The sequence below is a fragment of the Cryptotermes secundus genome, unplaced genomic scaffold, assembly GCF_002891405.2.
Source record: "Cryptotermes secundus unplaced genomic scaffold, Csec_1.0 scaffold43, whole genome shotgun sequence".
NCBI lineage: Eukaryota > Metazoa > Arthropoda > Insecta > Blattodea > Kalotermitidae > Cryptotermes > Cryptotermes secundus.
The window spans coordinates 957,578-974,300 of record NW_019723298.1 but is presented as its reverse complement, the minus strand read 5'-3'; the positions used below and the strand labels follow the sequence as shown (position 1 = coordinate 974,300).

At 38.3% G+C, this 16,723-nt stretch overlaps 1 protein-coding gene across 2 annotated transcripts; it reads right to left on the bottom strand.

The window, feature by feature from the left end:
* Positions 1–8,204: 8,204 nt before the first annotated feature.
* Positions 8,205–16,625, bottom strand: LOC111861639 (ATP synthase lipid-binding protein, mitochondrial). 2 transcript variants are annotated; one of them, XM_023846369.2, is made up of 5 exons: positions 16,604–16,625; positions 16,098–16,186; positions 15,902–16,009; positions 15,522–15,627; positions 8,205–9,025 (listed from the first exon to the last, which is right to left on the bottom strand). In XM_023846369.2, the coding sequence occupies exons 2-5, from the start codon at positions 16,140–16,142 to the stop codon at positions 8,862–8,864; spliced, it is 423 nt and encodes a 140-aa protein (XP_023702137.1). In that variant the 5' UTR covers positions 16,143–16,186; positions 16,604–16,625; the 3' UTR covers positions 8,205–8,861. The 2 variants fall into 2 exon arrangements, with proteins under 2 accessions (XP_023702137.1, XP_023702136.1); XM_023846368.1 differs by having other exon boundaries at positions 16,581–16,621.
* Between the last annotated feature and the right edge of the window lie 98 nt (positions 16,626–16,723).

Genomic DNA, 16,723 nt, shown 5'->3' with positions numbered 1-16,723 from the left:
AGCAAGAAATCCTAGGTAGTATTTTTTTACTTAAAAAAGGCTTTTGATAGTGTTAATCATAGGATTTATAGAACAAACTTCAATTTTATGGAATAGATGGTAAATTCCACAGTTTAATTACATCCTATTTATCTGATATATATCAGAGAGTTTTAATAACAAGCACTGACTTGAGTTACACTGGTACCTCTAGTTGGGAAATTGTAAGGCATGGTGTCCCACATGGGTCCATTTCTTTTTATCTTTTACATAAATGATCTACCTAAAATTTTTAATAACTCAGCCAAATCAGTTTCATTTTAGGATGATACAAGTTTAGTTATTAGTAGTTACAATAATATACAATACAGAAATGATGTTGACATTTCCTTTGCTTATCTTTTAATTGGTTTAATTCAAACTTATTAACTCTAGATTTTAACAAAACTAAACATGTCTAATTTGACAAAGCAAAGTTCTAACAGCATAACTTCTGTTAATTATCATAATAATGTGATTTTTGGGATTAGCTATTGAAAGCTCATATATCCCAACTCATGCCTAAATTGTGCAAGGCTTGTTACTCAATGAGGGGGATCAAGCCCATTATGCCCACAGAGACATTAAAAATGGTATATTACTCTTATTTCCACTCACTTTTGACCTATGGAATTATTTTTTGGGGAAATTCTTCTTATAGTATGCACATTTTCAGAATTCAAAAGAGAATAATTAGAACCATGAGTGGGTTGAGATCTAGGGACTCTTGTAGAGATGCATTTAGGGATTGGGGAATTTTTCCATTGCGGTCTCGCATATATTTTCTTTATTGATGTTTGTTGCGAATAATATGGGTTTATATCACACAATATCACAAATTCATGGCCTTAATACAAGGCGTAATTTTTATCTTTATCACCCTCAGGCAAATTTGACAACTTACCAGAGAGGACCTTATTATTTTGGTATTAAACTTTTTAATCATCTTCCTTTAAATATAAAAGTGTTAATCCATAATATTAAGCAATTTAGAGCAGCTTTAAGTGCCTTTTTACATACTAAATCCTATTACACTTTATATGACTATTTTAATTAGGGATAGTTTCTTGTTTAGCTATGGCCCATTATTGATCTATTGTCACGTATGTTCTAATTTTGTATTATATCTTATATACACATGGGAGGTTATGTAGTTGCAGTGATGTGTAGCGGTTTCATATGCTCGATTTATTTTTGTGGATTTATATGCATTGTTCTGTTGAATACTTGCTGATTTAGCAAGCTTGTAGTGTGACAGGTTCTGTATCCAATGGCTTCGGCCATGTATGGATGTGCTGGTAAGTAATAAATACAACCAGGCACCAAGCACCTTAAGACCCACAGAGAGATTTTTTTTTTTGCTGAACCCTTGCAATCAAAGTCCTTACATAACATCCTCTGACGAGATGAGTTAGTCTCTTATGAACATGCCTGGCCTTTCGTAAAGAGTACGTATCCTACATATAGAATGTTACTGAAGATTCTTCCTAAATTAAAAAATCGCTTAGTGGGGGGGTGGAGTCCAGCTGGGTCCTCTCAGTATGGCGGCCACTGATTGGCCCATGGCACCTGCCCTGGGTGATTATGTTGATAGAGAATTTGATGGAATGAAGATTGGCAGGGGAAACCAAAGTACTTGGAGAAAACCCACCCCAGCGCCACTCTGTCCATCACAAATCCCATTTGACCAGACCTGGCCCGCCGTAGTGGGAAGCCAGTGACTAATCGCTTGAGCTATAGCTTGGCCAAGATTCTTCCTTGTGCACTGTATACACGTTTTTGTCAGCCCAGGCTTTGAAAATCAGATGATGTCTCTCACATTTATCTTATGCTACAACAGCAGCTTAGTCACTTGAACAGTCATAAGCTTGACCACCACTAAGTTAACCCTTTTTATAAGCTTGACCACCACTAAGTTAACCCTTTTTATGTCTGGCTTCACCTTCTCCTATACTGCGAAAATGTTCATTCTCATGAATTTGTGACTTCTGCTTGTTAACGGCAGTTTTGTTATACATACGGAAGGTTGAGGACCGTGTGAAAATCACGGGCCCGTGTAAAAAACGGTAAATGTAAAGTCGACCCTGCGCTTAACTAATTAAGCACTACGCAATGAAGGTGTAATGGGGGGTGGATGTATAGATCCAAGTTTTCTTGACCTTGGCACTAGTTGGACATCAGTGGTCAGCTTTATGGGCCGGTTGCTTTACCCCCAGTACCCAATGGACAATAGGTTGGGTGCAGCTGTGATCCAGTCTGGCTGTTGAGAACATTCTTCACCCTACTGGACTTGTACTCCGACCCCTAGGTTGTCCAACCTGTAGTCAGCCTCTATACAGACTACACTATCCCATCTCATGGACTGGTGTGCACCTTGGAAAGTTTTCAACGGTGCGGAGAACCTTGTGTTTAGGTGCTGCTATATTAAGAGATAGGTGCCTGCTGCTAATTCTCAGGCAGGGCAAGCAAGTCATTACTGATATAATCAGTGCTTTGTTGAGGATTAGTTTAACACTGGCACTCAAACACTCACTTTTGAACAGTGAGCAGATTCTAATAAATCAGCCCTGTCCAACACGGAGCCCGCGGTATATTTTTCTGGTGCCCTCCGTAACCACATATAATTGAGCCGATTTGTAATATTAATTCAAATTGTAAGACAAGAGACATTTTTGAACGTCTTGAGTACTGTTAAATATTTTCGAAAAATTTTATTATTATTATTAGTAGTAGTAGTGTAGTAGTGTGGTGGCGCCTGCACCTCCATAGGCATCGGTGAATTGTGCCCGAGTACATGAGAACGTTGGACAGCACTGTAATAAATGTTCTGAAAGTCTTGGCTTTAATCATTCTGTGTGCAGTGTCCATGTAATCCTCTTATTGAAGATAACACCAAGATATTTTACATCCATTCAATATACAATGAGCCTCAGGGGGCCAGTGTCTATGAGAAGAGTAGATGGTCCGAGTCTTCATTGATTTTTATGTTCCAGCACTCACAACACATCTCAGTAGCATTAAGACCTTGCTGTAACTTTCTGAGAACACAACTGTTATTGCTGTCTGTCACATATCTACAGGTGTCTTCAACAGAGACCTAGACAGACATAAGGTATTTGTGTATCATTTATATGTATACTATACAATATATACAGACCAATATCCATACTGATCTCTTTCTAAAAAATCCTTGAAAAAATAATATATAACAGACTACTTGTAATTAAGTAACATGTAATTAATAACCACATAATGGTGAAAGAACAATCTGGATTTAGGAAAAATCTAACAACAGAAAAAGCAACCTATGTACTAATTATTCAAATCATGTGACCTTGATAAAAAATTACTAGTAGGTGGGATCTTCTGTGATCTACCTAAAGTGCTCGACTGCATTAATCATGACATTTTGCTGCTCAAATTAAACTGGTAAGGCCAATAATTGGATTAAATCATAACATGTGGATACATATCAAAGGGTGGAAATATAAAAGAAGCAAATTTTAATCTGATAGCTTCAAAATGGGGTAAAATAAGGCATGGCATCCCACAAGAATCCATTTTAGGTCCTTTGCTCTTTCTTCTCTATATAAATGACTTACCAGACTCTGTTAAGAATAAATCTACAGCAATTCTGTTTGCAGACAATACTAGTATAATAGTTACAAACTATAAGCACACAGATTTTGTGACATAACCACCATATTCAGATGCTTAAATAAACGGCTCAGTGCCACTAGTCTTTCACTAAATTTTGACAAAACCCATTTCATACAACTTACAACTAAAAATGGACCCCAATATAAGCAGGCTGTAAGCTATGCTAATAAAAGAATTTTTAAAGCACATGACATAAAATTCACTGGATTACTTAGACAGTACACTGCCTTGGAAATTACATACTGAGCACGTATAACACATGATCAGTGCAGCTTGTTATGCACTCAGATCTACTAAACCCTACATGTCTCAGGAAGTAATGAAAATGGTTTACTATGCCTACTTTCACTCCACTATGTCAAACAGAATAATATTCTGGGGAAAACTCTACAGTAGTACTAAAAATCTTCAAAATACAAAAGAGGGCAATCAAAATTAACACAGGAAGCACAGAGAGAGATTATTGCAGATATTTAAAAACTTAAAATTATTACCATTTCACTCACAATATATACTCTTCACTTCTATTATTTGTGGTAGACAACAGCAGGATACAAAATTTAAATTCTGGCATCCATAACAAAAATACAAGTCAAAACTGAACTTTCACCATTATTCAGCCAATCTATCTCTACATTAACAAGGAGTTCACTCCTTTGGCATCAAATTGTTCAACAGCCTCCCTCAAAGTCTAAAAAACAGCAAGTAGTAATATTTAGAGACTTAAAACCCTACTGAAATGTTACTTGCTTACTCGCTCATTCTAGTCCATATATGAATATTCCAATGTAAACAATTTTAAGCTAAAGTGTAATCCCAAGTATGTTACTGTATCATTTTGCTTATTTGCAGACTGTTCTGTATGTATCCAATTAGCCTGGTAATAATATTATATTTAAGCATCCTGTTGCACTCTATATGATATATGATATAAACTCCGTCCCAAGTGCAACAATTTATTGTATGTCTTTCGTCTTGCTTTCTTCTACCCCACATGTTTCGGCCATCATCAGGTGTGTACACTCACGTAGCTGTTACACTGCACTTAGTTTAAAATTTAAAAACCCAGGGAACAATTGGGAAGACCCAGGTTTTTAAATTTTAAACTAAGTGCAGTGTAACAGCTACGTGAGCTGATGATGGCAGTTTGCAGCCAAAACATGTAGTGTAGAAGAAAGCAAGACAAATGCCTGGTAATATTACTGTATTAGTAAACTCTCAATTATCCGGGAGCTGATTAAAAGGGGCTACTGAGGCTTGTATGTTGTTTAATATTCATTCACTTTTGTTGCACATGGCGAGTTGTAACACTATTTTCGCACTAGTGTGAACCGAGCTCTGCATTCTTTGGTCCCCTTGTGCTAACACAATGTTCTAGGGTAGGGGTGAAAGAATGCAAGGATTTGTGGAAAGTTTCAAGGACAGATACATCCTCCCAGTTAGGAACTTTGTATTGATCTTCAGGTGCGTTAGCAAAATGTCAGGGTGTAAAAGGAAGTGTGTTGTGTTAAATATTCAACAGAAAAAGGAAAATGCCGATTAAATTTTTTTTAAGTGTTAAGTGTGAATATTCGTAAAAAATGTTGGATGTTGTTGAAGACTGTGATTGAAATAACTAATTCATATTTCAGTGTAATGTAAAAAAAGTGTTAAATAGGCCATGAGATGACATAAAAATGAGGTTGAATAAATTTAAATACAGGTAGGCCTATAGTATTATGAAGGTACAGTATTACAGTACTACTTTTAATAAAATTTGTCTTAACTGGGTTTTCGATTAATCGTGATTTCCATCCCCACCATTATCCCAGATAATCGAGAGTTGACTGTATAATCTTAGCAAAACTATTATTGTAGGTATTAAGTATCTATACTAGACTTGTTCCATATCCTATGGATATGGATATCCTGTTTGGATTTGTGGAATGTAAATAAATTCAAATTCAAATGTGGGGGACAGGCCAGAATCTTGTGACACCCTTGCTTGTATATCCCTAGCCACAGATATTTCACCTACAAATGGAACTCTGAATTTTCTCCGGGAATGTAATGAGCTAATATGCTTGATTACACTGATTGAAATTTTAAATTCCAGTAGTTTATATATCAAGCTAAGATGCCATATTGTATCAAAGGCTTGTGTTGAAGAGTCGTGCTGTTGATGGGCATGGAAATGAAACTTCACTGCATTAAGCAGGTTTCCTTCTTGCACTACTTTCAGAATAACTTTCTCAAATAGCTTGCCTGCTGCAGATAAGAGGCTAATTAGGCATAAATTTTGAAGAAATTCAGATGTACCGGTGGCCTTCCTGGATTACTCCTAAGGCATTAGTTTGGAATACTATCAAGGCCACAAGCCTTTGTGTTTTAATGAATTACCTAATTCACATATGACATAAGGTCTTACTTTTCCCAATGGGATGTCTTCTACAGATGTGAGCAGAGCTCACGATTCTACTTTCCACCTGTTCTCATGGTTTCAGTCACAGGTCATAACTGGTTTCCTGAACAGTCCGCAGTCATGTTGGGCTTCTTGTTCGGGTGGTGTTATTCCTGAAGATCCTTAACAGCGGTTGGTATCTTTGGTTCATCGCTTTTCACAATAGGCCACAGCTTGAGGTGTGAGCTCTTGAGTTTCCTACTTTTGTTTCCCACTGCTCGAGTGCCTTTTTAAAAATTGTCTGATGGTGTTGGCAAACCAGTTATTGCCATTTTACATATTGGATTCTGGGTTACTTGCCACAGTTCCGCAGGCCACTTTAATGGCTTCTTCTCCTGATTTAACCTCGATTCTAGGTGAAATGGGGGCACGCAGTAGTGTAGTTGGTTAAGGGGCTATGCTACCAGATGGAAGGTCATGGGTTCAAGTCCCAATGAGGTCACTGGATTTTTTCAATTGACCTAATCCCTCCAGCCATACTATGGCCCTGGGGTTGACTCAGCTTCTAATAGAAATGAGTACCAGGAATTAATTTTCCTGGGGAGTAAAGTGCAGCCGGTGCAAAAGGCTGACCTTCAGTCAGTGATTCAGTATTTAGGGGGTGGGTTTTCCAATGCACTGTGACTGACAGTCTATTGTACATCCTCCTTTTAATTTCTACCGTCTCCATCCCCTACCGATACTGGTGCTCGCTATCAGCCCCTTTCCACCAGCGAGGTTTCTACCCTCTACTTGGCAGTGGTATCTAATAGTTAGTCCCTCCTCTGGCAGTGGTGCCTAATACTTTAGCCCCTTTCTGCCAGCAAGGTTTCTACCCTCTACTTGGCAGTGGTATCTAATTAGTCCCTTTCTTTCAGCGAGGTCATCCCTCCTCTGACAGTGGTACCTAATACTTCCCCATCTATCGGAGGCATTGGAAACTATTTGGCCTAATTTAGCTCAGAGGCCTCCTAGAGGCACGAGGTTCTTTTACGTGCCGTAAATCTGTCACATGACCCACAGCTTAAAGTCCCTCCCAGAGAACTTGTTCCCTGAATTTTTCCGCCCTTAAAAAGGCTGACCTTACTGCCATCTTTGAGTCGACTGTCTAGATAATGTGGGACTCTCAATGTCTCACAACCCTATGGGCCTTCACGGCCTGTTACAGGGATAGCTTTACTTTTTTTTTTGTTTGCTGTGGCTCTTATTTATACCACTTCCCAGAGTCATTACTATATTATCAGACCATGGTGCATTCTTCTACTATGCAGGAGACCTAATCATATATCTATTTTGGTTCTCTGAAGTTCACATTTTAATCTATGATCTTGGATGATCACCCATATTATTTGCCATTAAGAAACAGGAAGCTACACTGCTTGCTGGGCTTCTCTTTGAACCTGAAGATGGAACCAAGTCATTAACTGGTACCAGACTATATGGTGTAACATCCTACAAGGACAGTACTCATCACATTCACTGATGTGAGAACTTCCAATTTCACAACAGTCTAGTTAACTTTCAAGGGAAAAATCAACCAGTTGCATTACTGCTAGTGCATGAACATGTAAACCAATTTAACTATGTAGTAAGCATCAGTTACATTTCCTAAAACTCTAGCAATAGCATTTAGTTTGGGGATGTCAAAGAGCCAATATTTTCTTCTGAACAAAGGTGTTAAAAATTTACAGCAACATGGGCTGGGGTAGCTCAGTATATTTAACTAGCTAATGCTTGGGTTTAAATCCTGGCAGGGGAAAGTTTTTTCTCTTTTCCATAACAGCTCTAAGGCCCAATGGGCACCAGGACTCCTTCCCTGGGGTTAAAGTGTCTGATTCATTATGCAGACCAATCACCTTGATCTAGTGCAAAGATCCAGATGGAGCTATACCTCCACTCCTCCAGTGAGTCTTCATGTTATGGTGGTTAATTAAGCGCAAGAACTTCACCTTTACATATGTAATTAGATTATGAAGGACAACTATATGACCCCTTGATCACATCACCCTCATGGCACCTGAGAAAGGTGCTCTCTTAAGTCAGGTTTCAGTCCCCCATGGGATATACACATAGAAAGAAAGGGCGTTTTTAAGTAGAAACACAAAAATTTGTTCGAGCTACCCTGCATGGGGCAATTTTTTGCAACTAAGATTTACTTGTTCTAACACTGTACAATGAACATAATATTCCTCTCCCATCTTACATAATAATTAGAGTCCAAATACATTTTGTGGTGCACAACAGCAAAGTAATAAATCCTCACAAATATACATTGAAAATTGGATCAATTTTCTGCCAAACAATTCTTGAGTCACTGGATATGAAGTTCTCCTGGTATTAAGAAATGAGTTACAAACTTAATTTAATTTCACATGACTATCCTCTGCAAACAGGATTTCATCTCTTTATTATAGTAATCCCACTCAAAACTGTCCTATTGCTGAACATAATGCAGGCAGCTCCATTTCCGCTACAAGTGTGGGAGAAACCATGGAATAATTCCGCAGAGTTCAGCTGACAATCGTTTCTTCTCTTGGTCTTCTCTCGAAGGTGGCCTTGATAAACGGAAGGATAACTGTATTGTCCACAAAACCCCATGACACACTTGCAATACAAGATCACCATCTCGAAAAGTCACCAAATATTAAAAGGAAAAGCACGAAACTAAGTCACGCCTCCACAGCTTTATTCCATGGAAGGCCCTAAACCCCAGAGAAGTTTTCACTTCCATGGTGGCAGTGAGTAGGTATTAACTAAAATGCGTTTAGAATGCAAATAGCAAGAGGAAAGCCATCATAAGACAAAATAGACCCATGGCCTCAGACAAGGCAAATCCCAAGATGGCGTATGAGAACAGCTGCTGCTTGAGTGATGGGTTCCTTGCATAACCAATGATGAGGGAGCCGAATACTGTTCCAATTCCAGCCCCTATAACATAGAGCACACACTACACTACCCCATACCTGTTATACCAAACACAAAATCTAAGGGTAGCTCTTTAAAATGAAACATCTGAGCACAGGAAAAAATTTACACACAAAACTTATCACATTCACTAACCAGTCAAGACTGTAATGGATGTCTATTTAAACTAACAGAAAAAGTTTGTCATTGCACAAATGTCTGCTGTACTGAACTGGCTTGCAAGCAGAAACCTGGAAATGCAATGGGGCAGGGATGGAAGTATTCGGAGAGGTGAAGTGTTGAGACTAATGAAGTTCCAACCTCACCATTACATGACGTGAACAGTCACCTACAACAAATGTCAGAACGTGGTAAATGTTTTCAGGAAAAGATATTCATAATATACCAGGGAGCTTAAGTCTGTTTCTGGAGACTATCACTGTCTCCCTTACCATGGATTGGTGTTACAACTAATGTTGGTCGATTTAAACATTTTACATATCCATTCAGGCCTGTTACATGGATAACCACAGCAATAAGGAACCAATGTTGGTTGATTTAGACATTTTACATATCAATTCAGGCCTGTTACAAGGATAACCACAGCAATGGGTGGGGTCAAGCATAAACCCAGCCTCATCCCATAAGCTCACCATTCCTACACCTTGAAATAGTCAGTAACCCATCTAACAATGCCTGGATTGAATATTGCATTAACTTCTGCTGCGGAAATTCTAGCCAGTGTTATCCAAAGACAGACACACTATTAGTACAGCAGAACACAAAATACAGCGATACACGAAAAACCTGGAGCAGGAAGAGACTATTATACACATATTCCATAATTATGCAAGTATGCCACTCACCTTTTCTACACTGGAAGAACCACTCTGTTAATACCTCAAATTCAGACTGCACGAAGATGAAAATCTTTACTATTGCCCAAGACATCTGATATGCAACCAGCTTTTGGGATTAGTATATTGGTATGTTTCAACATTTCAGCATACATTAATCATCACTTTCAGGGGCATATCCTTTCTGAAGACTACTAATGCTCAACCTGAAGAATGTATATTCAACCTGTATGCAACATCTTGAGACTAAACAGAGAATGTGAGGGTGCAGACTGGAATGAAGATACTCAGGTGATCAAGTGACATAACAATGAACATTTTCCCGACGAACCTGTAGAAAGGGAAGGCACCGCCTGGTTCTGACAGCAGCCTAAAGAATTTTATGCTGCTGGTTTTCAGGGGATTGTGAAATGATGGGACAAGTGCCTCAACGTACAGGGAGATTATGTCGAGAAATAAAAGCATTTCTCAAATTGGTACTCTTTATCTTTCACCTTCTAGCTTTTAAAAATATATTTTATAAACAGTTTTTTTTCTTGGCATGCATTGTCACACATATCAAAGATATTCCCTCAGAAACATTAATATGGATCTTTAATGTCTGCACCCTGTTGTGAGTATAAAAATAGAAATTCCACCATCAATGAAACTATAATTTTATATGTTCCACTACATCTCCAGAATTTGTAGTCCATGTACATAATCAATCTCAATACCAGATCTCACACACTATCACCACCTGATAATTACCTATTTCTTAACCACCATTTTGTCTCAGCAACACTGCACATACCAATTTCAGCAAAATCAATACTGCAGTTCTGAAGTTAAAAGGCATTCGAAAAGACAATGCCAGCCCTGTGTGCTCATTCTGTATACACCTTGCATACCCTGAATGAAAATGTGACAAATTTAGAACAATTTCTGATTTATATTTCATGGCAACTTTGTTTACTAATTCCAGTCAACAATAATACAATCCTTACCTTAATCTGTGGCAGCTTGCAAATTTCCAAAAACATACTACTATGTTTTACTCTAATGCTTAAAACAACTTGTAATGGTTAAAATACAAATGCTGCTTACTTTGCATCTGCTTCTGTAAAATTTGTATCTTCATTTACGATTTTATACCACTGTACCACAATTCCCCAAATTCTGAAGAATTCAGCTACAAATGCAATTCAGAATTATCACTCTAATTAGTATGGTTGAGTGGCGGTATATAAAAGCACACCACTGAGATTGTTTTGCAACAGGCAACAAGCCAAACAAGCTAAATATATACCAATCTTAAAACAATGTTAGTGGATTCAGATGGCATATCAATTTTCACACATGCCCAAGTAAATGTCACTCGTTAATTTAATAAATCATATTGTTTATGCATATATATTGAACCCATTACTACCTAACAAATGAATCAACAGTGAACAGCCCTTAATGCTGTGTTAACATTCTACTGTACCCAATTACATTGAATTTCACATTCAAAAACACATTCCACAGCATTAAAGCGGACTATTTTGGAATAAGTGGGGNGGGGGGGGGGGGGGGTGGGGGGGGGAGAGGAAAATGTGACATACATATTCGTAGCACTGGTATGGTCAGTCTTCCGTCCTGCAATTAGGATCTTTGTATAAGAGTGCTGCCAGATCACGATCACTACTACTAGTTAAGATTTATATTTAATGATGTAATAAATGGGAGTACACTGATGAGTACATCAGCTATTCACAGACTTCAAGAAAGCCTGTGATTCAGTTAGGAGGGAAGTATTATACAATATTCTCATAGGGTTTGGGGTACCCATGAAACTAGCCAGCATGATTAAAATCTGTTTAAATGAAACATACAGTAAATTCTGTATAGGTAAACATTTGTCTAATAATTTTCCTATCCAAAATGGTTTAAACAAGGACATGCTTTATGCCATGTATAATTTGAATGTTCAAGTCAAGGATGACAAAATGGGCAAGGCATGTAATGTGAGCCAGGGAAGCGGCGTTATTTAGAAGTAATATATATATATATCATCTATGTTATTATCAAGGTTTGTCTGAGCATCATTTGTCACTGTTCATATGTCAAAATCAGTCTTAAATGCTCTTTATTGGTGGGAGGAAAACAGAAGTTTGTGCACGAAGCTGACGATCTCAATTCTGCGTGCAAGTCTTGAGGTCCTGCAAACATTATGGCACAGAACCTTCCTTTTTCTACCATCCTTGAATAAAGAGACAGTCACCTCATCCTTCCAAGCCTCATTGCAGTGAAACTTGATTTTACACTTTTGTGGGGAGCACATAATATCAGGGAAATGCAATGTAACACAAAAATGTAGGTTCTTTTAAAAACATAATATTGGTAAGCCATATAAAATATGCACATCTGAACACAATGTAAATTAAAATACATAATCTATATATCATGCACGTGTTTGAGTATGTTTATCAGCGCATGCTACAATACTAATTTTATCATAAAAAGCTTTATTATTTATATTCCAGGCCACAAAATTTGTGCTCCCTGCTCAAAAATCATTGGGTATTAAAGTAATGTATTGTGGCATGTTGAGCTATGGATCACCCCTACCTCCCCAGCGGTATGTGGCGGTAACGTAACGCTCGCGTTACTACGGTAATAGGCGAGTTCCCGCCCCGCCCCTCCCCTCCGCGGTGACGTAACGCGCAACGCTACGTACCCGTAATCAACTTCCTACTGTGACGTGGCACTCATTACGCAAGCACTGCCGCTATATAAGTGAGCTGCACAGCAGGTACCAGTCAGTTCTACTGTAGCAGTCGGCGACTTCAGTTGTACTGTGACAGCCGCCGAGTTATAACGTGGCCATCGCCGAAGATAGTTCCGAGCAAGCCTACGAGAGTGTGTTATCAACAGTTCTCCAGTCAGCGGACTACAGTTGGAGTATAGCAGCCGTCGCGGATAGAAGAACCGGACGTGTGTGTGATTGTGTAATTGGGAGCGTGTGATACAGTGATACAAAGCTCCCCTACTGTAAACGTGTAGACTACTGAAGGCAGAGTGAACTGATTTGAGCATAGGGTTATAAAGTGTGAAACCCCGCAACAGTGTTAACAGATTAATGTGATTAGGGTTATAAAGTGTGAAACCCCGCAACTGTGAGATAAGTAATTGTAGCCGTTACTTGTAGATTGTTAAATAAACCAATTAACCATCGCTACGGCATATTCATTAGTGACCAAACACGTTACAGTATTTATGCACTGTTTCAAATGTTTCACACATAAAAACATATTCCACATAAGAAAATTTTTAAAGAAACCTATTGAAACATTACCCATTCAATATGTTATTGTGGAATAACATTATACATACAAAAATGAACGAGAAAGTAGATGCTCTCATATATCAAACACGTCGCGGTGCTTAGGGGCACTCTGTAATGGACAGAAGTGTGGCAGGATTAGCAATGATTTTCTGAAACTGTGGATCTGACTAGCTGGTAATGCAGTCTTTGTGTGCAAGGTTATGTATAGGGAATGTGTGGTGAACGTTGTATAGTTCCATGAAAGTAAAATCACTCGTATTATACAAAGGTTTTTTTTAACTTTGTTGACTGGTTTACAGCTGTGCTTCATGGTGACAGGTGCACTGCTTGCCACGAGGCATATTCAAATTTTACTGATGGTTCAGAATGCCTCATGACCGATAACGTTGGGAAACTTATCACACATTCATAAATAAAGAGGAATATTTAAAATTATATCCCCTGGCTCAACATTTCCTGCCATGGTTACCAATTCAATTTTTTTTGAAGGTTTATGAGAATTTAAAATCATCATCAGAACTGAAAGAGAGGACGGCACAAAATAAAAAAATTACAGCACTAAAAGCACATTATCATCTGGAAACTGTAATCAAAATTATCTTAATGGGTTCTATGCCTCGTAGGCACATGCTGAAGTGTCATGCATTCATGATAGACCTTTACAATTACTCAAAATTTATTATGTACATTTCTGCCTTTTTCATGAATTATATCATTCACTGACAAAAGGGTGACTGATACCTCATTTCATTCTGCAATTGAACTAAAACAGTGTGGGGGGGAAAATTATAAAGACTATCACCAGTGTAGCCTATTTAGACCATACACTGAGATTCTTATTCTATACACGGTCAAGAATGAAATTAATTTGGATCAAAGGTTAAAATCTGTCTCAATTACACAGTTTATAACCCAGAAGCTATAGCTATACCTGGTAAATATGATGGAATATTAAGTCCACTTATGGTACATTCATGGATCAAACATCATTAGAAATTGAGAGACATGAGGCTGTCATAGTGGTGACTATGAAGACTACTGTCATCTGAGGTCATGGCATGTAGTATGGTTGAATCTTCTATGCTGAAGATGGAAGTAGCAGGTTAATAACCTACCAGACTACATTAAGTCACAACCTAAATGTACCTATGACTAAAATATAAATTGAAAATGATTTCACAAATGATCTGTAACTCTGACTATAAACTGCATACCATAAAATTAAATTTTGAATTGTGCACTGTTTTAAGTACCTCATACAGCAGCTCATCACAATTCTATTTATAGCACAACTATACTGCCAAGTCTCAAATGCTGAGGGCAACATCTGAGAAGGTCAGCCACCTAACATTTGGAGGGAAATGCCACTTGATCCAAGATGCATTAGTTCCTGTAACATCTTTCACTTCCACTTTAAATTTCGCATAAACTACCACTGATTTACGATATGCATCACACTCCATGTAACAAGCATGCAAAGGCACCTTTCTCGTAACTATTTCAAACATGCACAAAGATCAGTTCGATTTACAATTTTTATTTGTGCTCATATTAATCACGCAAGAACACCCATAAAACTATTCAATACAGACAAAATCTGTACCAGAACCTACTCCATTTCCAACCCCTTCCATTTAATTTCAAAGTTATCTGCATACTAAAACAGTATTTCTGACTGCATTATGCGCAAACCATTCATCCCCGATCAATGATAGGTTATTCCTGTGAATGTGTGGCCAGCAACAGAGTAGTCTGAATTGAGTTAGGGACATGATGTCCTACTTGCACATTGCACTCAAACTGCAGGTCATGAGAGTTTCCATGAAAGTTAAGCAGCTCAGCCTCAGCCACACTGGCATCCCAGACAATTGCCACTCTACTCTCTCCATTTCTATTCTCTCACACCCTTTTAACGGGCCACCCAGCTAGAGTGTTTCTTGACCCATACTCAGACCTTCCCAGGGCTATTTTGAGTAACTAGTACCCTGTGAGTGAGCCCCTGATGCAAGCTTGTATCTGGCCACAAATTTCACACAACCAACCATTCAAGATCAGACACAATAATTCCATTGTATCTCAAAACTGGTGCTTAGCTTACATTTTTATTCATTTTGGACAGCTGAAGTTTCAAACTTATATAATGTTCAAAACAGTTTTTATAGTTCTAAGATCATACCCACTGTTATATTTCTGAAGAGCTGTGGTACTATAACTGCACAACAGAACAATTGTTTAGTTCCCTAACTCTTGTCTGGAATGGTTATTTTCTGGCATCACTGATTGACTTACATCACTTCTCATTCCATTCTCTTAACAAGGCATCATGCAAAACATGCTAAGACAATATGCATACCTGAGCCAGCTACACCTACAGTAGCTGCTCCAGCTCCAATAAACTTGGCTGCAGAATCAATATCTCTTGTCACAGCAGTTGTCTGGAAGTTACGAACTGCTGGAAGCTGTGAAAGAATCAGCAGTAATACATGAAGAGACTTTGGAAAGTCATAATACCTGATACAGCACAAGAAAACTGAATGTGGAAGAGCCCATTAAGAACGAACCAAGACAAAAATTGAGTTAAAGTAACAGAATATTCGGCTCTATGTTTGAAGCAAGTACTGCTCTTGGACAAAAACGGACAGCATTTGCTGAGAATTCCATTAACAAAAATTGAAAACTGAACTTAAACTTGCCTTCAATGGAACTTCAAAGAAGATATTGCCGTTTACTTACCAAACTAACTGGGGATGTCGTCTGTGTAAAATTTTGTTGAAGTGGGCTGTTGTAACTTATCAAGCCACTGCTAATTGGTCGGATGTATGCTCGAGATCCTGACACCAACTACAAAGTAATAAGCAAAATACATTCCATCTTGATCTTTCATTGGTCACTGCCAAACTATGGTCGACTATACACCTAAGAAACTTACGGCGGTCCTGGCAACAGGGGCAATGAATCGGGCACAGGCGAACATTTTGGGGTGGTGGTGGTGGTGGTGTATTTTGGTCAATTAAATCCCTGGAACGAAATAATGCACTATTACACCATGCACAACCCTTACTCCAGGACGAACTACGGAGCTTTGCTCATCCATCAGTTCTCACAAGATCATTCCTATACGAAGTGCAACAGGACTAACAGAAATTGCATTTTCGGTATGGAAAACCATAACGCCAAACACCCTACACTTATGTAATTATTCCTATGTCCCACATAACCGGTCGAATAAAATGGCCGTTTCCGAGAACGGTGCTACCACTCTTTCAGACTATTAAATTATATTCCATAAACAAATACATACAAAAAATATCTCAAGGCACCTACAGCATACTCAATAAGTAAAAGATAACTGTACTTTCCAAGACTGGATGAGTATTACAAATAACGATAATTAACGGATAACTTTACTCACTTCCTCACAACCCCCGAACTTACCAAAGAACAGAAAGTAGGAGGAGGAGCGAACATGTCCTTGGGTATAGGGATTACCTGAGTATCTAAAGAACGAAATGCAAACACTGTGCAAATGTAGTTGGCTCATGTGCAGCAGCTTCC

Excerpts from the sequence above, each read along its gene's own strand:
- LOC111861639 (XM_023846369.2), bottom strand. The coding sequence starts at position 16,142 with ATGTTCGCCTGTGCCCGATTCATTGCCCCTGTTGCCAGGACCGCC. Across the intron at positions 15,628-15,901 it reads CGACATCCCCAGTTAGTTTG|CTTCCAGCAGTTCGTAACTT; the intron begins GTAAGTAAACGG and ends ATTCTTTCACAG. Across the intron at positions 9,026-15,521 it reads TGTAGGTGTAGCTGGCTCAG|GGGCTGGAATTGGAACAGTA; the intron begins GTATGCATATTG and ends TCTATGTTATAG.